The sequence below is a fragment of the Talpa europaea genome, assembly GCF_964194135.1.
Source record: "Talpa europaea genome assembly, chromosome: 2".
Classification (NCBI taxonomy): Eukaryota; Metazoa; Chordata; class Mammalia; order Eulipotyphla; family Talpidae; genus Talpa; species Talpa europaea.
In genome coordinates, this window is record NC_140068.1 from 88,677,093 (window position 1) to 88,700,938 (window position 23,846).

The 23,846-nt window shown below is 43.0% G+C and overlaps 1 protein-coding gene across 1 annotated transcript; it reads left to right on the forward strand.

The window, feature by feature from the left end:
* Positions 1-596: 596 nt before the first annotated feature.
* On the forward strand, positions 597-1,640 carry TBCC (tubulin folding cofactor C; the record flags this gene model as incomplete). Its single annotated transcript, XM_084228346.1, has 1 exon — positions 597-1,640. The coding sequence occupies exon 1, from the start codon at positions 603-605 to the stop codon at positions 1,638-1,640; it is 1,038 nt and encodes a 345-aa protein (XP_084084472.1). The 5' UTR covers positions 597-602.
* Positions 1,641-23,846: the final 22,206 nt, after the last annotated feature.

Sequence of the window (23,846 nt, forward strand, 5' to 3'; positions counted from 1 at the left end):
GGAATGGGTTGGGGGAAGGGGTGGTGGAAGGGAAAGGGAAAAACCAGAGGCATGCAAGCTGCTCCCTGGCCAGCTGTTCCAGCTGCCGCTTCCTCCGGCGCGGGCCGGGCGGTGCAATATTCCCCCCCCTCCATCTTTCTCACCACTACCTGTCCCCCCCCACCCGCAACACGCACACATTCCCCCCCAGTAGCAGATCTCCGGCCTGTAAGGGGGTAGTAGGGAGGAGCTGGGGGGGAGGGGGAGGCCTGCGAGTTTCTAACCTTGTTCTTATAAACAAACCCACATGTGCAGCTGCCGCTGCTGCAACTCACCCCACAATCCCGGATATAAGTCCTGCCCCTTTAAGAGGAAAAAAAGCTTCCCCCGCCTGCCTCCCACCCCACCCATCCACTAGGACCTTTGTCTCCCCACCCCCCCTGTCAGACGGCCCCGCCTCATCTCCCCGCCCCCTGCGATGCGGAGGAACCAATGAGCGGAGAAAATAAGGCCGGGAGTGTGACGTCAGCGCGGCCAGCCAATAACGGAGCGCGTTGGTGGGAGGCCTCACGGAGGGCGCGCCCGGAGGAAGGAAGACAAGAGAAAGGAAGCTTGAAGGCAAGATGGACGCTGCTAGTTGCTCCGCGGCCGCCGTGGGGAACGGGGACCTGGGGTCCCAGCGGGACCGGAGCTTGGTGCCTGAGCGGCTTCAGAGGCGAGAACAAGAGCGGCAACTGGAGGTGGAAAGGCGGAAGCAAAAGCGGCAGGACCAGGAGGTGGAGGAGGAAAAGAGCGACTTCTTCGCCGCCACCTTCGCGCGGGAGCGAGCGGCGCTGGAAGAGGTTCTGGAGCGCGGGGAGTCCGTCGAGCGGCTGGAGGAGGCGGCCGCGCGGCTCCAGGGCCTTCAGAAACTCCTCAACGACTCGGTTTTGTTTCTGGCCGCCTACGACCTGAGGCAGGCGCAAGAGGCGCTGGCGCGGCTGCAGGCGGCCTTGGCCGAGCGGCGCCAGGAGCTGCAGCCCAAGAAGCGTTTCGCTTTCAAGAGCCGGAGAAAGGATGCTGCTTCGGCCACCAAGGTGGACGCCGCTCCTGGCGCTCCGGCGGCGGAAAGTATCCCGGCTTCCCCGCCGTCCTCGAAGGAGGAGGGAGGCTTTGACTCCACTGGGGTCTGCGGTTTTTCCGCTCTGGAATCCCAGGTCTTGGAGAAGCAAGCCGAGGAACTGCGCCAACGCGACATTCTTTTGACCGAACTGAGCAACTGCAAGATCAAACTGTATGGCAATCCCAACACCCTGCGACTGCACAAGGCCCGCGGCTGCACGGTGCTCTGTGGGCCGGTGACCACCTCTGTCTTCCTGGAAGACTGCAGTGATTGCGTGCTCGCCGTGGCTTGCCAACAGCTACGCGTCCATACTACAAGAAACACCCGCATCTTCTTGCAGGTGACTAGCAGGGCCATTGTGGAGGACTGCAGCGGGATCCAATTCGCCCCTTACATCTGGAGCTACTCGGGCATCGACAAGGACTTCGAGGGTTCGGGTTTAGACAGGAGCAAAAATAACTGGAACGACGTTGACGATTTCAACTGGCTGGCCCGGAATGTGGCCTCCCCAAACTGGAGTATTCTTCCTGAAGAAGAGCGAATGATCCAGTGGGACTAAGCAGTCGTCACTCTGTCCTTCACTCTTCCCACAAATACTTCCCATGTGGGACTGAGTTCACCTAACAGGACTTCAGTGTTTACTTATTGTTGTCACACTATCTAGGCCTTCAGTGTTTAAGACTTGAGATTGTGATAGGCTCCTAGCCATGACAGATCTTTAAAGCATTTTTGCTGTTTTGGAGATGTCTGGCAGCTGTTACTATGCCAGCTTTGTTAAAAACACACAGGTTCCCAAATAGAGTCACTTAATGCAGGTCACCAAATGGAGACTAAATAACACTTTTCATTTTTCTGTAGAATTGGAATCTTAGAGGATTCATCTGGTCAGCACGAGGGAGGTCATCTGTCTGCCTGTAGACCCTTGCTAAAGGAGAGTAACTTTGCCACAACCGCTCCACTCTTTGTTAATAGAATTTCCTTGTGCTCACTCCCTCCTGCCTATAAAAGTCCTTCATTGTGTACTGCTCCTGAAGCTACCACCTGCTAGATAGATGCTGCTCAACTGGTGAATTACTCAATAAAGCCAATGAGATGTTTGAAATTTACTCAGTTGAATTTTAACAGTTGGAAGCAGTAAGGGGAAAACGTGTTTAATGCCTATAGTATTTAAAACTTACTGGATGGTAAAGTAGGCTTTTCAGAAATATTGAATAAATGAATTAAGCAGGGTACTAGAAAGAGCCAGTTAATGTGAAAGTATGGTATCAAAGTTGGGCAAATGACCGGGAACTGGGGAATTCTTTGAATTGAAGTTTTGACTTCCACACGCATTTCTCAACAAGGGTGCTGGGAGAACTCCTTTTTGGTCCTCAAGTACATACTAGCTTCAGCTTCTGGATTCCAGCTTTTTTTTTTTTTTTTAACTTTTTTTTTTTAAAGAATTATTTCTTTATACAAGCACTGGGGTACAGGCCAGAGGCGTGGGAGGGTGAGAGAATCCACCAGAGACAGCTGGGAGCAGAACAGGCAGAAGGACCGAAATACACTGATGACGGTAGCAGCAAGTGAGACAGGAGAGGTCTGACATGCCATGTGGGAATCTCCCTGGCCAGCCTGGAATCGAACTATGCGGAGGCTGCAGACAGCTTTACAGCACTGCGCTCAACCTGCTGCACCACCATCAACCAGCTGTGCCACTGTCAATGCACTGCGCCACCAGGGAGGCCCTGGATTCCAGCTTTTCATCAGCTTGTTTCGGTACAACATTTTGACATGGTCCCCAGGACCCACATGAGACTTAACTGCAGATCCCAAATAATTATAGCTACCAACTCTTTGTGCACTTAAAATGTCAGACACCATCCTAAGCACTTTATTCATATAAACTTAGTAAGTCAACATCTTAAGAAGTAGGTTTTTAGCACCATTTTTCAAATGACACAAGTAAATGCCCAAGGTCATATAGCTCAAGTGGTGAACTGGGAGATGTAACAAGGCAGTCTGGCTTCAGAGCCCCACCTTCTTTACCACTACATGATGGTGATTTTGAATAGCTTAGCTGAGTTGGAAAGAAAGCTTCCAGAATAATGTAAGAGGGCGGATTGCTTTCCTGAAATTCTCATACCAAAAAGCATAGAGCCATCTTCATTTTTATTTTTACTCCTTTTGCTATAATTTTCTACTGTTACAAATTAGGCTTTCTGCTATATATTCTACCATCCATTATTCTTAAATGGTAAGCTGTAAGGTTTTCAAAAAGCTTTCTGTGGGTCTGGTGGCCTTGTTATTGCAGATATGCTTGTTATTAATAATGACCACAAGCAGTAAGGTGTTTGAAGTGCCTCAAGTATTTATCCCCAAAATGGATTTGAAGACACTACTAATGATAGGAATTGTGAAATGTAACAAGATAAAGCTAAATGAGAAGGGATAATAAAGGTAGAATCAAATTGGATACAGAAATGAGGCCAATGAAAAAAATGTAGTCAGCAAAGTGGGGGTGAGGGTGGGGATACCCAATGCACTATGGTAGACTTTGGTGGAGGGCTATTGCTGCTTTGGTGGTGAGCATGTGTGGTAACATTTATCTGAAGAGATGTGAACATATACCCTAAAATATACACAGTGTCATAAATCAACATTACTCAATAAAAAAAAAACAAAACCAAAAAAAGTAGCCTGTCAAACTTGATTCCTTACCCAAAGGTGATGCAAAATTTCTTTTCTGTCAACTATTAGCTGACAAGAAAAAGGATCCTAATCAGTTTCACAGTGTGTTACATCCAGAAAGAAGAGGGGAGAAAATTGCTTAAGAGAAATAATTCCAGTCATAAAAGGAGACAATATGTAATGAAATTCTCAACTACATTGTCACAATAGAAACTATAAGCAGTATCCTCTAAACACTGATAGTTTAACACCAAATGCACATCAGCAAAATCCAGGCTTGTGGGACTAATAGTCTGTAATTCATATTTGTGGACTAATCATTTCTACAGGAAAATTAAACTACATTTAAAAAATAAAATCCCTGAAGTTTATAATACATAATAAAACCACAAAATCGTGGCAGTTTGAACTGGAGTCCATGCTTGCTAATTGCTGAGCTTTTCTTACTGCTCAGCAAGGCTGTTCTGCCTGCCTTAATAGCTTATGCCAATTATCCCAGACCTTTTTCTTACTTTCTTAAAAGTCACAGTTTTGTGCCTGTAACTCTGCTAGCCTCACCTGACAAATAAGTTTTAGGCCACCCAACCAGCATCCCATTATCAGTCCTCAGTATTTGAAATAATTTCCACCCTCACTGGTCTTCCTTGAGTCCTGTCTCCTCCCTACACTACCTTTTCCATTGGTTCCCCTTCCTTCCCCCCTCCTGTGGTTTTGCTCCCTTTCCATTGGCCTTTTTCTTCCTTTTTCAAAATAGATCTCAGCGGCTCCCTACCTACCCTACCTGTCACTGCATGATGTTCTAACTCCTCCCCTGTGCTGTCAGTCATCTTAAAAGAGCACCCCCTCTTTATAATTTTAGCCCGTTTTTCCTGCTGAAACTGCTCTTTGATGGCATCAATCACTCAGTCTTCTCTCTCCTCTCTTCTGTTCTCATCCTTTCTCCTCTAGGTGAACAGCTTACTACCTTATCCTTGACGCTTCCTTTCCTTGACCTCTGCAGCCTTGCTCTATCCTGTTTCTCCTACAACAGCTTCTTTCCCTTCATAGGGATTCTGGTGACTTATAGCCTTAAGTATGAGTGCTGGCTAAGGTTTTCAGCTGCTTTCTATTCATCCTTTCCAGAGCCTCAACTCTTACCTATGTGTATAGTCCCTGTTCCCAGCCCTCACTCTCAGTGGGCTCAGCTGCCTTCCACATCCCACATGTTTTTAAAATCTCCAGTTTCATGGCTTTCCCTCTAAATTTCCTTTAATGATATCACTATTCTTCAGGCACTCAAAGCCTACCAGGGCCAAGCAGGTCAAGTCAATGAGTAAGGAGGCTGGGAGTAAGTCAATGGGGAGTGGGGGCCGGGTTACTTGGCAGAGAAATTCAAGAATTGTTAAAATATGCAAGCCCCGCCTAAATGCTGCAGACCACATTTGGTCCCTGAGCTGGCCAATTTGTAACATCAGACCTCCAAATCATGTTAATTCTGTCTTCAGCAGATTTTACCCATCCATCCTGTCCTCTCAAGTCTCGCTGCCATTTCAGAAAGTTAGACCTTATTATATTTCTCCTAAATTTATTGTGATGAATTGTACTATCAAAACAACCACCCCCCACCTATATTAAAGTCATACCCCTGAAATAAAAGTATTGATTAAAACAATTTCAGTAAGGTTTTGTTATGCAAATCTAATGATAATGGTCATTACAATAAAGGCAAATTGCACAAATAAGCATAATGACCATACAATTCCATTAGGATCAGCTCTACACAAGCAATAAAATTGCACATTAGTCAAGCAATCAGAGTTTATTCAGTGTTATGGTCATTTATATTAAATATAACTTAGTACTGTATTACATGAGCATTGTATAATTACAAAGTATCACTCCAGAGTCTCAACCTTGCCAGAATAAGAGAAATAATTCTAAGTTTTAATTCTGATGTTCTGTTTGCACTGTAAGAGTCACAATTGCGTACCATTTTAATTTTAATTTTCTTAATCAGGTAGAAATGAACAAGACAGCAAGATGTTAAGATTCAAGTTTCTATGCCTAATGTTACATGGTAATATACAATGTATATGGAAAGGTACAATATTTTATAAATATGGCAATTAGTAACACAGAAGTAGGACAACTAACTTGCATATAATTCAAAGGCCTTAACCACTGTAAAGGGGTCAGGAAGACCACAGGGCACGTTTTCTAGGATCCAGCAGACCGGGTAAAGGAGGAGTCAGAGTCCTCAGTGGTTTTTTGCAGGTCTTTTATTGGGATTACCAGGTACACAGCAGGCAGGCATGCTGGGGGGCCAGGAGGCTGGCAGGCCTCCCAGCCGCCAGCAAGTCTTCACTCTATCTGGGCTCTCCGGCGTTCTCTGCTTCTCTCTCAGTTTCTGTTCGTTTTCAGCTTCTTGGCTTCTACTGGTGTCCCTGTGACGCCGCCCTTTAAAAGCCCAGTCTCAGCCCAGGTGAATCCCATCTACCTATGCCCACACCCTACTCCAGGTGCCCGCCATCAGGCATGCATTCAGGACCTCAAGGATCCATCATCTATCTTGATGGCGGGAGGGCAGAAAAGCCTGACATTTTTCCTTACCCTGCAACTACCAAATCAAAACTCAGTCACAGTATTTGACTATTCTCTTACAAGCCAAAAATAAGTCAAATATTATAATTAAGATGAAGGGTCAATTATTTACCCAGTTTAAGTTTTAAGAAGGGCAGGACCATATGATACAGAAAGCCATGTTCAGTACAACAAACAAGTGTTTGAAAATCAACTTTGCACCAGTTCAGGGCTAGTGCTAAAAATACAATGATAAACAGGTAAGGGTGTGCAGGTTACAGTCTAGTGTAAGTTCAGATGAATGAAAAAACAATCACAATAAAGAAATCCTGAGAGCTCTTATTGGGTAGTGCCCTCATATTACCTCCACATACTGTCCAGGTTACAAAGGTCCTTAAGTAAAGCATCTGTATCAACCACCAATGCAGGATTTGAATTCCCTGAATGACACCCCTGCCCACTACCTACCAAGGAGCCACCATCACAGAAGTGACTATTCAAAGGCCTGCCTTCCAGCCTTTCAGATATTGAACTTACCCTGAACTTTAAGAACTGACCAGACCATGCAAGAAAATTCAAGACCATCTATTCATGTGGGAACCAAATTCAACATTCTGTTCAGGCTCTCAAGTACTTTACTATGCATATGTTTTTTAGTGGAATACTCTCAGTTGACTTAATTTTTTTAAAAGATTTATTTATGCATACAAGAGCTGGGGTACAGGCCAGAGGTGTGGGGGGTGAGAGGATTCACCAGAGACAGAGCGGGGAACAGAACAGGCAGATTGACTGAAATACACTGCTAAGGGGAGCAGTGGGTGAGTCAGGAGAGGTCTGCTGTGCCATGTGGGTAGCTCCCTGGCTAGGGATCAAACTTGTGCTGCAGAGGCTGTGGACAGCTTCATAGATTGCATCTTAACCCCTTGAGCCACCAGGGAGGCCCTCTCAGTTGACTTTATGGCCAAGAGAGCTATATGTATTCTGATTTTTAGAACTGCCATCACTATAGAGACTTGATTCTATGATGATGGTGCAATGGATTTTTTTTTTCTCCAAGAGAGAAGATTGTTAAAAAGGGGCACTGGCCAGCCACACACAACACCTCCCAATCATCACCTGCCCCAATATCATCCTAGTAAGTACTTGATATCAAGAAAGACTCAGTAAATCTGGTTCTCAACCTTAATTGTACATTGGAACCATTAAGGATAAAAAAAAATTACTCTTGTCAAGACTCACAAAGGGCAACAAAATGAAATCCCTGGAATTAGTACCTGGACACTGGTGTTTAAACAAGCTCTTGGGAGTGATTCTTTTGCAGAACCAGGATTTTGAGAGAAGCAACAAACTAGACCAATCTGGACCATAAGAAGCCCACCTTTTCACGGGCCTCCCCGGTGGCGCAGCGGTTGAGCGCTGGGTTGCGAAGCTGCCCGCGGCCTCTGCAGCGCCGGTTCGATCCCCGGCTGCTCCCCGGCCACCCGGAGGAGGGTCCCACATGGCGCGCAGACCTCTCCTGCCGCCCGCTGCTCCCCTCAGCAGTGTACTTCGGTCCTTCTGCCTGCTCTGCTCCCCGCTCTGGCTCTGGTGAATTCTCTCACCCTCCCGCACTTCTGACTGTACCCAGTGCATGTATAAACGAAACAAACAAACAGACCAGCAAACAAATAAATAAAGCATGCCTCTATACAAAAAAAAAAAAAAAAAAAAAAAAAAAGAAGCCCACCTTTTCAGGATGTTAAACCAGGATTCCAGTTAGTCTGAAAACAGAAAGGCCCAAGTAGGGCCTCAGGAGAGCAAGAGCAAGAAAGAGAGTAAGAAATATGAAAAGAGCAGAAGAAAACATAGGTCATTCTCTAAAAGCTTTCATCACTCCTGAAAGTCACTATACATTAAAATTGTGCTGGTAGTAAGGATTACTCTCACGTTCCACTCATCTGGCCCAGAGACTCATGTGGTATTGGTGAAAAACTTGCCCCTCATGTAGCACTGCAATGGGTTTTTGTTTTTTTTTTTAAAGATTTATTTATTTTTATTTACACAAGCACTGGGTACAGTCAGAGGTGCGGGAGGGTGAGAGAATTCACCAGAGCCAGAGCGGGGAGCAGAGCAGGCAGAAGGACCGAAGCACACTGCTGAGGGGAGCAGCGGGCGGCAGGAGAGGTCTGCGCACCATGTGGGACCCTCCTCAGGTGGCCGGGGAGCAGCTGGGGATCGAACCAGCGCTGCAGAGGCCCCGGGCAGCCCCGCAACCCAGCGCTCAACCGCTGCACCACCGGGGAGGCCCTGCAATGGGTTTTTAAAAACATTCATGCACAGGTACAAAAAAAAAAAAAACATAGAATAAAAACTACTCTTCCTCCTTCCTTTACTCCAGCCATCTAATTCTCTTTGGAGAACAACAGTCCTTTTCTGTTTCCTTTGTATTTTTCTGGTCTATGCTTTCATAAATTCATGTGCAATGTATCCTTTTATCCTCCCACCGAAATGGAAGCGCACCCTATGTACTATTAGGCATCTTGCCTTTGCCATTGACATTATACTTGGACATCTTCCCATGTAAGTACGTACAGAGCCATCTCATCTCTAACTGCCGCAGAGCACTGTTACTGTTAATGGGATATGCCATTTTTACTTAGCCAGTCTCTAATTAGTGGATATTTATAGTGCTTCCGATCTTTAGCCATTAGAAAAATGCTAAATAAGAATCCTTATATTTAAATTATTTAGCATGTGTGCAATATTATCTGTAGGCTAAGTACCTGGAAGTGGAATTGCTGAGTCAATAGACTATGAAATTTAGTGTTGATATATATAATCGAACTACCATTAAGGAGATTTATCAATTTGCACACTCATCAGCAATATCTTAAGGTGCTAAAACCTCCATACTAGTAAGTACCTGATGTCAAGAAAGACTCAGTAAATCTGATTCTCAACCTTAATTGTACATTGGAACCATTAAGGATAAAAAAAAAATTACTCTTGTCAAGACTCACAAAGGGCAAAAACAATATACTGCACTATCAAATTTTTGGATCTTTGCCTGTTTGAGAGTTACAAAATGGGATCTTCCTGTAATGGTAATTGTATCATCTCCTGACTTATCTGTACATCTCCAATTTGTAAACCACTCTTCATGCAGCTACCAAATTAGTTTTCTTAAAGCTTCCCACTCCTAGCTGAAAGTCCTCTGAGGTTTCCACTGTCTGATGAACTCCCTGGCCTGGAAGACAAGCCCCTCCACCATCTGCTCTCAGCCTACTGTTCCTACATGATGTTCTACTGCTTCAGCACACACACACTTCATGCTCCAACTAGTCTGAACTAATACCCATTAATCAAACAAACGGTATCAGTCAGGGACTTGGCAGGGACCAGATGGCACACTCAAAGTGGATAATTTTAGGAGAGCTTAGTACAGGGTATTTACAAAGCTGTGGGTAGAGTTTAGAAAAGCAATTTAAGAGAGGTGCAGTGCCTGTTATCACTTCTAGGTCTAAAGGGATAAAACTGTTACCTGAACCCAGGGAAAGAGATCAATACTTCCCAGAACTGTGGCCTTCAAGAGAGGCATGTAGCCAATCCATTGTGAGGGGGAGACTCATAGGAATTAAAAATGCCACTTTCTTCTGCTGGTGCCTTCCACTGATTGAGTCCAGTTAGAAACTTTAGTGCAAGAAAATCTGTTGATTCAGTCCATATGGGTCATCTTCCAGGACATAGAATAGGGAAGAAAAATAAAGAATGGTTTTAAAGCAGCAGGAGGAAGATATTCTGAACAAACGCCTTTTGCCATATTTTCTGGCCTTTACTAGTTCCCACACAGCTTGAGTACAGCTGTGTGGGACATTTCGCACAAGCTGAATGTTACCACTTCCAAGAAGCCTTCTGGGATTTCCCTCAGTCTCTGAAAATGAAGCATGGCATTTTGAGACAATAAAGCAAGAAAGAAATGTGGATGAGCTAGTCTTTAAGGTCAAGTTGTTGCAGTCTCCATGAGAACAGTTTTTGAGGGAAAGAAAAAAGATTTGAAGAAAGTAAAAAGTATAGGCCAATTCAGTCAACGCTCATGTGATGGCAAAGCTTCAGAATGCATGACAGAGTGATTACACAAAGACTCCATTATGCCTCTGAGTCAAGCAGTGATTTCAGCCAAGTCATTGTCTCGTTTGAAAAGTTTAAGATGAGTCATCAAAAGAAAAGCATCTCAGAAAAAAACAAAGAAAGACTGCCAAAGGAAAAGAACAGAGGATGCTTCCAGTGCTGCTATTAAAGTATGAAGACTCACAAAGAATTCAGCTGTCTTGGAGGAGGAGCAAACAACAGAGGTAGAGGGGAAGGGGCATTAGTGCACATCTGATCAGCCGTGGGCATTTCTGAGAGAGACGACTACAGTGCTGAATGACTTTCAAGGTCCTTGGACCTTGAGAATGTTTATGAACATTTGCCAAGAACATTTAATTGAAACTGTGGCTTAAGAAACTGTGGTTTAAGAAACATAGCTTGTGCACAAATTTCTCCCCAAAGAACCTTGATTAATTTTTTAAAAAGATTTATTTATTTATTTACACAAGAATCGGGGTACAGGCCAGATGCGCGGGAGGGTGAGAGGATTCACCAGAGACAGAGCAGGGAACAGAACAGGCAGACTGATGAAATACACTGCTGAGGGGAGCAGTGGGCGCGACAGGAGAGGTCTGCGGTGCCATGTGGGACCCTCGCCGACTGGCTGGGAACAAACCGGTGCTGCAGAGGCTGCAGACAACTTCACAACATGGCGCTCAACCACCTGCGCCACCAGGAGAGGCCTGATTAGTTTTTTTTTTTTTTAAAGATTTATATATTTATGCATTCAAGAACTGGGGTACAGGCCAGAGGTGCAGGGGACGGGTGTGGGGGGGTGAGAGGATTCACCAGAGACAGAGTGGGGAACAGAACAAGCAGATCTACTGAAATACACTGCTGAGAGGAGTAGCGAGTGAGACAGGAGGAGTCTGCGGCGCCATATGGGTAGCTCCCTGGCTGGCCTGTGCTTAACTCCTTGCGCCAACAGGGAGCCCCCTGATTAGTTTCTTAACTGCATACAGACTTAATGCTTGCTATATGTTGGTATTTTATTTTTGTTCTTGTCCTCTTCAGTTTTGGTATTTTTTTCTTCCAACTTAAAAAATTTATTTATATCTATTTTACATCATTTTTCATTTTTTTACGTTTGCTTTCTTTTCTCAGGTGTAGTCCCCATAGAATTCCCACCACCAGTTCAACTGTGCACCATCACCATAGCCCCTTGTGCTCTTCCTGCCGTTTTGATCCCTCTCCCTCCTCCTCCCCTGCAGACTGTCTCTGATTTATAGTTGTCTATTTTGTTTTGTTATATTCTTATTGTTATTTTTTCCCCCTAATGCCTCATTAGTTTTGGTATTTTTATGATATAAAATACATTTCCTGCTATGGAAATACAATCTGTAATATTGCATCTCTAGGAAATGTGGCTGAAGATTGAAGTGGTTTGACTAGTGACTGATGATAAAGAACCAATGAACTTGTTCAGTCCAGCAGCATCTACGGCCCGGGCTATGTCTTCAGGGGCTTAATAAAAAGTGCTCCCTGGGATTTCTTTTATTAGATATTTTCTCTCTATTTCTTAAAAAGATTTATTTATTTATGCATACAAGAGCTGGGGTACAGGCCAGAGATGCAGGGGGTGAGAGGATTCACCAGAGACAGAGTGGGGAGCAGAACAGGCAGACTGACTGAAATACACTGTTGAGGGGAGCAGCAAGTAAGACAGAAGAGGTCTGCTGTGCCATGTGGGTTGTTCCCTGGCCAGCCAGGGATCGAACTCATATTGCAGAGGCTGAGGATTGCTTCATAGTGCTGTGCTTAACCCCTTGCACCACCAGGGAAGCCCTGAGATATTTTTTCTTTTCTTTTTTTTTTTTTTGGTTAAATATGTTTATTGTGTGGCTGCATTGAGCATAAAGAGACCAGAATGGATAATGTTGTTTCCCATTTCTTTTCTCTTAATAGCACTTTCTATTCTTTGAAGTAACACAGAGTGTAACAGGGCGCCACTGACCACTCATATCTCTGGACTTTTCTTTATGTCCCAGCAGACTTTTGATTGCCAGGACTTGTTGCCTGAGGCCCGAGGTTTTGGTTTCCAGAACTGTTCAAAGTCAGAACTTGAGAGGCAGGCTTGAGAGCCATGGGCCTGTATCTGGGAGCCGCTGGCAATAACCTGGCCAGGAGTGGGTGAATAAATACCCTCGCAGCAGGTGGGATGACTCAGCTTTCCACGGAGACCACCCAGTGGAGAGGCTTCAAGCTCGTTATTTCTGGGTGGACTTCATACCTGTATCACTTCCTTACCTATTGTTGTCACCTGAGTGTCCACTACTACTGCTGTCACCTGAGCTTCCACTACTATTGTCACTCAAGTCTTTGTCTTAGGGCAGTGTTTCTCTGCCTCCTTTCTATTATCTTCCACTTCAGGAGTCTCTTTAGGCAACTTTTTCCTTCTTTAATCACTCCCCTGTCTATGAAAAGTGAAGATTACAAGATACACTATATATTTGTTTATGTGCTGTTTTATTATTTACTATTTATATCTGTGCTTTAGCCATAAACAGTGAGTTTTGCTTTTGTTTTGTTTTTTTTTTTCCCTTCAAGAACGAGTTAACAACTTTGTGGGTGAACCCAGGAAGTCCAGTAACATTGAACATTTACTGTGTGCCAAGTAGCTTATTAAAGATTTTACATATACAATCACATGAAGGTGAACCACAGTTCTTTCTAAAAAGGCAGGATATATGCCTGTATATATTTTTTCCCGTAATTATCAATTTTCAGCTTAAGGAGTTGGAGCAACAGTCATCTCTAAGAGTCACAAAAGATTTCCTCTCTCCCTCTCTCTCATCACTGATGAGTTCATGGATTTTCCTTCATACAAGAAACAAAGATTTATTGAACACCTACTGGGTGACAGTGAGTTACAAGATTCATATCCTTCAGGCCTCCATGAGCACCCCAGGAGGTTGCCATATCTGTGTTTTATAGATGAAGTAGGTGAAAAATGCAGATTCAGTGATATATTCAAGGCCTAGTGCTGCAGGCGGGTGGAGAGTCTGGATTCAAATTCAGCATTTAGGACCTAAAACCTCATGGTTAGGCCTCCCTGGTGACGCAAGGGGTTAAGCACAGCACTGTGAAGCTATATGCAGCCTCTGCAGCATGAGCTACCCACATGGCGCAGCAGACCTCTCCTGTCTTGCCTGCTGCTCCCCTCAGCAGTGTATTTCAGTCAGTCCACCTGTTCTGACCCCCACTCTCTGTCTCTGGTGAATCCTCTCATCCTCCTGCACCTCTGGCCTGTACCCCAGCTCTTACATGCATAAATAAATAAATCTTTAAAAAAAAAACAAACCACAAAACCTCATGGTCTTCCCACCACGCAGCCACCTCCCACTCAGAAATGAGGAAGCCACTGAGACTGAAGCTGGATCTCAGAGGAGGATGAGACTGTTCTGTAGTTACCATAAAGCACAGCTGGACTTTGGTAATAGTGCTTACAGATGTTGAAGAAAAAAATTCTCTATGTCTTCTAGCTACTCTTAAAAAAATCTCTGTCTCTCTGTGCTATATCTTGGGTAATTTTTTTTTCCTGGAGTATCTTCTACTTCATTAACTCTCTTCAACTACGTTTAATGTGCTTTTTAAAATATCTCCACTGGGGCCTCCCTGGTGGTGCAGTGGGTTGAGCGCAGCACTGTAAAGTTGTCTGCAGCCTCTGCAGCACGGGTTCGATTCCCAGCCAGCCAGGGAGAAACCTACATGGCGTGGCAGACCTCTCCTGCCTTGCCTGCTGCTCCCCTCAGCAGTATCCTCAGTCTGTCTGCCTATTCTGCTCCCCGCTCTGTCTCTGGTGAATTCTCTCACCCTCCTGTGCCTCTGACCTGTACCCCAGTTCTTGTATAAATAAATAAATCTTTAAAAAGTCTTAAAAAAATAAACTATCTCCATTAAATTTTAGTTGAAAATTTTATATGTTTCATATTAGAAATTCTACCTGATTTTTTTTTCAAAAACCATCTAGTAATTTTCATCATCTATGGCTCTTTATTTTTGATTTTTTAAAATTTATTTATGTACACAAGAACTAGGGTATAGGCCAGAGGTATGAGGGGTGAGCGGATTCACCAGGAACAGAGTGGGGAGCAGAACAAGCAGATCTACTGAAATACACTGCTGAGGGGAGCAGTGGGGGAGACAGGAGAGGTCTGCTGCACCATGTGGGTAGTTCCCTGGTCTGCCAGGGATTGAACTCGTACTGCAGTGGGGCTGGCAATAGCTTGATAGCACTGAGACTTTAATCCCTGAACCACCAGGGAGACCCTATTTTTGATAGCCTTTTTTTTTTTTAATCTCTATTAGCCATACTGGATATTCTCATATTATATGAAAAGTCAAATTACAACTGATGAAACAAGATGTCTGCAAATCATATAACTTAATAATAACCCCCAAACAACCTGATTTAAATGTGGGCAGAGACTAAACATAGACCTTCCATATACTAAACATAGAGCTTCCATATGATCCAGCAATTCCACTCCTAGGTATTTACCCAAAGGACACAGAAACATCAATTCCAAAGGGCACCTGCTATGCTATAAACCCTATGTTTATAGCAGCACTATTTACAATAGCTAAGCTTTGGAAACAACCTAAATGCCCAAAAATAGATGACTGGATCAAGAAGATGTGGTACATATACACCATGGAATATTACTCAGCATTTAAAGAAGAGAAACACATGCAATTTGCAGCAACATGGATGGAGCTGGAAGGGATCATGCTCAGCGAAATAAGCCAGAAAGAAAAAGAAAAATACCGGATGGTCTCACTCATAGCAGGAATCTAGAAAACTTAAATAAGGGACCAGGAAAATGAATAACTATAAGAAAGAAAATATCAAAATCAACAAACAACTATGAACCAGAGACACTCAATGGGGGGTGGGGGAGGAAGGAGGGATTGGGGTCAAAATAAGGGGGTTGTAATTGTATGGGGAATATAAAAATAAAATTTAAATAATTAAAAACAAACAAATAAATAAATAAATAAAAATGTGGGCAGAGGATCTAAATAGACATTTCATTAAAAAAAGACACAGATGGCCAACAGCCACATGAGAAGATGTTTACCACTTATCATTAGGGAAATGTAAATCAAAACCACATAAGATATCACCTCACACCTGTTAGAATTGTTATTATCCAAAAAATGATGAATAAGATGTGTTGGTGAGAACGTGGAGAAAAAGGACATTGTTGGGGGGTGGGGTATGTAAATTGGTGCAGCCACTATGCAATTTTTCAAAAAATTAAGATACAAATACTTTATTATCCAGCTATTCCATTCCTGGGTATCTATCCAAAGAATATGAAAACACTAATTTGAAAAGATATGTGTACCCTTGTGTTCACTGCAGTATTATATACAATAGCCAAGATCTGCAAATAACCATCTATTAGTGGATGAATGAATAAAAAAGATGTGGTGGACAGACACAATAGAATACTGCTCAGGGCTCCCTCATGGTGCTACTGCTCAGCACTATGAAGCTACCAGCAGCCACCACAGCCTGAGTTTGATCCCCAGCCAGAGGTCTGACCCACATGCCGCAGCAGACCTCTCCTGTCTTGCCCACTGCTCCCCTCAGCAGTGTATGTCAGTCAATCCGCCAGTTCTGCTCCCCACTCTGTCTCTGGTGAATCCTCTCACCCCCCCCCACCTCTGGCTTGTACCCCAGTTTTTGTATGCATAAATAAATAAAATAAATCTTTAAAAAAAGGAATACTGCTCAGCTATGTTTTTGAAAAAGATGAAATCCTGCCATGTAGCATGGATGACCCTTGATGGTAAGTGAATGAAGTCAAACTGAGAAAGACAAATATTACGTGATTTCATTCATGTGGAACATAAGGAAAACAAAGCAAACAAGTTAAACAAAACAAACAAAACTCTTAGATGCAGAGAAGTGATTGGTTGTTACCAGAGGGGCAGAGGTGGGCTTTAGGTGAAATTGGTGAAGAGGGTCAACTGTCTGGTGCTGGATGGAAACTGGCCTTTTGGTGGTAGTACCTACAGATACAAAGTAAAAAAATTGTCCACCTGGCACTTAGACAATTATCTGTTATCAACGAGTGTTACCTCAAGTTTAGAAAAAACCCACCAACTCATTAGATTAGTAGAAATCTTTGCAGGTCTTCCTCCACTCTCTTATTTCTGCTGCCTCTTACTTATGGGGTCTGTTTTCTCAAGTATTTTGTAATTTTTTTTAAAAAAGGATTTATTTATTTATGCATACAAGGACTGAGGTGTAAGCCAGAGGTGTGGGGGGTGGTGAGAGGATTCACCAGAAAGAGTGGGGAGCAGAACAGGCAGATCTACTGAAATGCACTGCTGAGGGGAGCAGCGGCCGAGACAGGAGAGGTCCGCTGCACCATGTGGGTTAGTTCCAGCCAGGGATCAAACTAGTGCTGCAGTGGCTGGTGATATATTGAGAGTGCTGTTTTTAACCCCTGTGCCATCAGGGAGGCCCCAATTATGCAATTAAAAAAAAATACGTAAATTCTTTTTCCATGGCTCCTTAGCTGTGGTAGTATTTGAGGTCCATGCTATTCATTCAGAGAGTCTTTGCATCTCTTTTTTACCAAAAGCCTGGAGTTACTACCAACTTAGGATCACATTAGTATAAATTCCTAACTAGAGGCTTTTAAGATCCCTAAGCAGTATGAATTCTGGTTATAAACTTATATTAGGGCATGCTTGTTCACATGAATTCTCAGGAGCAATTTCTACCATCCTTAACCAGCACCTAGATTGAGACAAGTTTTTCCTTGCTGTTCTTTAAAAGGCTTATTTCATTTCATTTCTTTTTTTTGAAAGAAAAAATACAAGAGGTGGGATGTAGCCCAGAAGTGCAGAGGGTAGAGGTGAGAAGATTCACCAGAGACAGAGTGGGGAGCAGAACAAGTGGACTGACTGAAATACCCTGCTGAGGGGAGCAGAGGGCGAGGCAGGAGAGGTCTGCTGCACCATGTGGGTTAGCTTGAACTCATGCTGCAGTGGCTGCAGAGAGTTTCATAGTGCTGAGACTTAACCCCTTGCACCACAAGAGGCTTATTTCTATTTTCCTCTTACACTGAAAAGATGTTCGTTGGAAACCTCAGGTTCTGTCTTCTGTCCTTCTTGTTACCCAACCCCAGGACTGTTAAAGTGTAGCTTCAAAAAAAAAAAAAAAAAAAAGAAGAATGTTCAAATCATCAGCACTTATTTGAAAAGCTGCTCAGTCTCATCAGCACACCTCCAACAGTGTGTCCATCATCAAAAGGTGAAACATACCAGCTGGGGCCTCCCTCGTGGCCTAGGGATTAAGTCTCAGTGCAATCATTCCTTTGGCCTGAGTTCAATCCCTGGCCAGGGAGCTACCCACATGGTGCAGCAGACCTCTGCTGTCTCTCCCGCTGCTCGCCTCAGCAGTGTATTTCAGTAGATCTGCTTGTTCTGTTCCCCACTCTGTCTCTGGTGAATCTTCTCTCCCCCACACCTCTGGCCTGCACCCCAATTCTTGTATGCATAAATCAATCTTCTTTAAAAAAGCATTTCTGTTTGTTTTCAGTGAGTGGCCATTTAAGGTGTTCTGTTCTCCTACCGCCTCCCACTTTCAATGCCCCATGACTTGTTTCCTTTCCTTTCCTCTCCCCAGAGGCAATACTAGGACAAAAGGGTTCTAGTGTGAAGTCGATGTGGCTCCCATCTTTTCAAAACCAAAAGATCTTTTCCTGTGGGGTAGCTGGGGCTAGATAGGTCATTTGGCAGCAGAGGTGGGAAGGCGAGGAGAATTCTAAGGAGGCGGAGACCGCAATCCAAACATAAAGAAAATAAAGTTTGAATAGTTTCATCTATTAAAGGAGTTTCTAAAGAAGGAAAACGAATCGCTCCTATTTCTACTAAATTATTCTCTTCTCTCTACAGTAGACTCATAGCATGTAGACTCACCTTTGCCCCTGTAGGGGAGGGAATATTCACTCTTTCTTCTGCAGCCCTGCCTCCTTCTCTCTGATTGTTCCTCATTATCTGCTTTGTTTCATAGTTGAAAGATTTGCCCAGGGATGTTTCTGATGTGTCTGTACTTTCTCTCTTACCTCTCCAGGTGGTTCAACATCCGCAAGGATTGTAGCCTGAGAAGTGAAATCCTCTCATCCACCGAAGCATTTTATTTCTGGCCACCAGAGGGCGTCCACAGGTTTGCCGCTGACTGCACCAGGCCACTCCTCCTGGTACACACTTCAGGTCCTTTGAGGAGAAAGAGGTCTCTAGCTAAACGGGTTATCCCTGTAGAGCTATTATTAAGTGCTTGTTTCTGGTTTCTTCATAAAATCGTTGTTTCTCACCTTCCTCAGTTTTCTCTTGCCTGGGTGCATGCTCCTAAGAGAGCCTCTGAGAAAGCTTCACGGTCACCCAATCCTCAGCTCTCAGAAGTCTCACTCAGCAGGCCTGGCTACATATGGAGCCTGAAGAGTCTGGCTATGCTCCCGCTGGCCTGGACATCCTTTCTAGGGGAAAAAGAAAAGCAAAAGTTCCAGAAACTGCAGCCCATTCTTCTCAGTGTTTGATGGTGAAGACTTGAAATCCTTTGAGGGCCCCACACTATTTAGAAGCCAAGGTTTGGCTACTAGAAGACTGGCTATCTGCACACTCCTGGTTTGGACCCAAACCAGTTCTGACAATAAAAGTGCGTTCTGACAATAAAATAACAAGATTGATTTTTCCAGGTGGCTTAGAACGTGGCCTTGGAGATCACTCCCTAATCGAAGTCCAGACTTGGGCTGAGCAATGAACAAGGATTTTGTTCTAAGGTGACTACACTGGGAGGAAAAAGACCCTCCTGTCTCATTACTTTGTTCCCAAGTCTGTCTCTGGAGAGAAGCTTCTTTGATCTCACTCAGTGATTGGGAGATCTTAAACAGGAGTGTGCTGGCCATGAATCTAGAGGAACCAGTGCTTGTAAAGGAAGGAAGGACATTCCAGGTGGGAGATGTGACCTACTTATTACTTGTGGTTTTTATTCCCATCATAAAACCTTCTTGGACATGAATTAAGACAAAAATTGGTTAGTTCTTAAAAACTGCCATCCTTATGCACAGGCTGTTCTGAGAATTAAACTGCTAGATCATTGGGAAATGTGCATTTAAAATGGTACTAGACATAGATAAATGACTCTCCCAAAAATCTGTAAAAACTTAGTCCAAATAACCCAGTTAAAAAGTGGGCAAAAGTGCTGGGCAGACACTTCACCAAAGAAAATACGCAGATGGCAATTAAGCAAATAAAAAGAGGCTCCACACCATATGTCATTAGACAAATGCAAATGAAAGCAGTGATCAGATATGACTACACAATCATTCAAATAATTAAAACCCAGAACACCAGCACCACCAAACACTGGCGAGGCTGTAGAACAAAATGAACTAACTCATTGCTGGTGGGAACGAAAAATGCTGCAGTCACTCTGGAAGACAGTTTCTTAAAACAGATATGACACAGCAATTACATCCCTAGGGTTTACCCAAATGAGTTGAAAACTCATAAAACACACTAAACTGACATATGAGGATTTATCATAATTTTACTTATAATTGCCAAAAAAATTAGAATCAAATGGGGTGCCCTTTATTTTATTTTATATTTTTAAATGATGCAACATTGTTTTATACCCTTGCTAATTTTTTTAAAGTATAGGATTTCTCCCCTCATTTGTGGTCATCCTAGCACTCCTACCACCAAAGCACCCATGGCCCTCCACTGTAGCCCCAGTCCTTTGTGCTTTCCACCCCCTTTCCACCTCTTCTTACCTTCTCCCTCTCTCTTCTCCTCCCTCTCCTCTCTTGGATGCCTTAGATTTATGGTCAACTTTCTTTCAAGCGCTGGTTTTAAAGTTTGTCTTTGATCCTTTGGTTTCTCTATGTTGCACTTATAAGTGAAACCATCTGGTATTTATCTTTCTCCTTCTGGTTTATTTTGCTGAGCATATTCCCTTCCAGCTCCATCCATGGTGCTGCAAAAGGCATCAGTTTATCTTTTTTGATCGCTGAGTAGTATTTCATTGTGTATATATATACTACATCTTCATCCATTCATCAGTTTTGGGGCATTTGGGTTGTTTCCATACCTTGGCTATTGTAAATAGTGCTGCGATAAACATAAGAGTGCAGGTTTCCTTTAAAATTAGTGTTTTTGGATCATATGGAAGCTCTATGTTTAGTAGGTCCAGAAATCTCCACACAGCTCTCCATAGTGGTTGGACCAGTTTGCACTCCCACCAACAGTGCAGGAGAGTTCCTTTTTCTCCACAACCTCGCCAACATTTGTTGTTGCTAGTTTTTTTAATATGTGCCATTCTCACTGGTGTAAGATGGTATCTCATGGTAGTTTTGATTTGCATTTCCCTGATTACAAGTGATGTTGAACATTTTTTCATATGCCTGTTGGCCATTTGCATTTCCTCTTCAGAGAAGTTTCTTTTTAGCTCTTCTGCCCATTTTTTGACTGGATTGTTTTCTTTGTTTTTGTTGAGTCTCATCAGCTCTTTGTAGATTTTTGTTATCAGTCCTTTATCATTAGTGTTGTGTGCAAAAATGTTCTCCCAGTCGGTGGGGTTTCTCTTTGTTTTGGTTATTGTCTCCTTTGCTGTGCAGAAGCTCTTTAATTTGATGTAGTCCCAGCTGTTTATCTTTGCCTTCACTATCACTGCTTTGGGTGATGTGTCTGTAAAGATGTTTTTGATGTGCATATCATGTAGTGTTTCATCTATATTTCCTTCTATGTATTTTATGGTTTCAGGTCTTATGTCTAGCTCTTTTTTTTTTTTTTTTTTATAAATTTTATTGTTATATTCCCCATACAATTGCAGCCCCCCATTCTGACCCCAATCCCTCCCCTCCCGCCCCCGCCCCCCTAAAAGTGTCTCTGGTTCATAGTTTTTTGTTGATTTTGATTTTCACTTTCTTATAGTTATTCATTTTCCTGGTCCCTTATTTAAGTTTTCTAGATTCCTGCTATGAGTGAGACCATCCGGTATTTTTCTTTTTCTTTTTGGCTTATTTCGCTGAGCATGATCCCTTCCAGCGCCATCCACTTTGCTGCAAATTGCATGTGTTTATCTTTTTTGAATGCTGAGTAATATTCCATGGTATATATGTACCACATCTTCTTGATCCAGTCATCTATTTTTGGGCATTTGGGTTGTTTCCAAAGCTTAGCTATTGTAAACAGAGCTGCTATAAACATAGGGGTGCAGGTGTTCTTTGGAATTGATGTTTCTGTGTCCTTTGGGTAAATACCTAGGAGTGGAATTGCTGGGTCATATGGAAGCTCTATGTTTAGTAGGTCCAGAAATCTCCACACAGCTTTCCACAGTGGTTGGACCAGTTTGCACTCCCACCAACAGTGCAGAAGAGTTCCTTTTTCTCCACACCCTCGCCAACATTTGTTGTTGCTAGTTTTTTTAATATGTGCCATTCTCACTGGTGTAAGATGGTATCTCATGGTAGTTTTGATTTGCATTTCCCTGATGACAAGTGATGTTGAACATTTTTTCATATGCCTGTTGGCCATTTGCATTTCCTCTTCAGAGAAGTTTCTTTTAAGCTCTTCTGCCCATTTTTTGACTGGATTATTTTCTTTGTTGTTGTTGAGTCTCATCAGCTCTTTGCAGATTTTTGTGATCAGACCTTTATCATTAGTGTTGGGTGCAAAAATGTTCTCCCAGTTGGTGGGGTTTCTCTTTGTTTTTGTTATTGTCTCTTTTGCTGTGCAGAAGCTCTTTAATTTGATGTAGTCCCAGCTGTTTATCTTTGCCTTCACTATCACTGCTTTGGGTGATGTGTCTGTAAAGATGTTTTTGATGTGCATATCATGTAGTGTTTCATCTATATTTCCTTCTATGTATTTTATGGTTTCAGGTCTTATGTCTAGTTCTTTAATCCATTTTGAGTTGGTTTTTGTGCATGGTGTTAGGTAGTAGTCAAGTTTCATTCTTTTGCATGTAGCAACCCAGTATTCCCAGCACCATTTATTAACAAACTTTCTTTGCTCCAATGCATATTCTTTGCTCCTTTGTCAAAGATTAGTTGACCGTAAATCTGTGGTTTATTTCTGGATTTTCTATTCGATTCCATTGGTCTGTGTGTCTGTTCTTGTTCCAATACCATGCAGTTCATATGATCCAGCAATTCCATTCCTAGGTATTTATCCAAAGGACACAGAAACATAAATTCCAAAGAGCACCTGCACCCCTATGTTTATAGCAGCACTATTTATAATAGCTAAGCTTTGGAAACAGCCCAAAAATAGATGACTGGATCAAGAAGATGTGGTACATATACACCATGGAATATTACTCAGCATTCAAAAAAGATAAACACATGCAATTTGCAGCAACATGGATGGCGCTGGAAGGGATCATGCTCAGCGAAATAAGCCAGAAAGAAAAAGAAAAATACCGATGGTCTCACTCATAGCAGGAATCTAGAAAACTTAAATAAGGGACCAGGAAAAAGAATAACTATAAGAAAGAAAATATCAAAATCAACAAACAACTATGAACCAGAGACACTCTATGGCAGGTGGGGGGCAAGGAAAGGGGGACTGGGGTCAAAATAAGGGGGTTGTAATTGTATGGGGAATATAAAAATAAAATTTAAATTAAAAAAATAAAGGAAGTACATGTAAAAAAAATAACTAAAAATTCTTTAAAGTTACCTTATTTACTTGAAGGAAAGATCTGTATTATGGGGCCTCCCCTGGTGGCGCAGGCGATTGAGCGCCTTGCTGTGAAGCTGTCCACAGCCTCTGCAGCGCAGGTTCGATCCTGGCCAACCGGCGAGGGTCCTGCATGGCGTGCAGACCTCTCCTGCCTTGCCCACTGCTCTCCTCAGCAGTGTATTTCATCGGTCTGCCTGTTCTGCTCCCCGCTCTGGCTCTGGTGAATCCTCTCACCCTCCCGTGCTTCTGGCCTGTACCCTGGTTCTTGTGTAAAATGACTAAATAAATCTTTAAAAAATAAAAAAATAAATAAAATTAGTGTTTTTGTGTTCTTTGGGTAGATTGCTAGTAGTGGAATTGCTGGTCTATGGCAGATCCATTTTTATTCTTTTGAGGAAATGTCACACAGCTTTCCATAGTGAATGGACCAGTTTCCATTCCTACCAACATTGTAAGAAGGTTCCTTTTTCTCCACATTCTTACCAACACTTGTCATTTCTTGCTTTTTTTTTTTTTTTTAAATATGGCCACTCTCACTGGTGTGAGGTGCTATCTCATTGTGGTTTTGATTTGCATTTCCCTGATGATGTTGAACATTTTTTCAGGTGCCTATTGACTATCTGTATGTCTTCTTTGAAGAAGTTTCTATTTAGCTCTTCTGCTCATTTTTTGATTGGGTTGTTTTCTTCTTGCTGAGTTG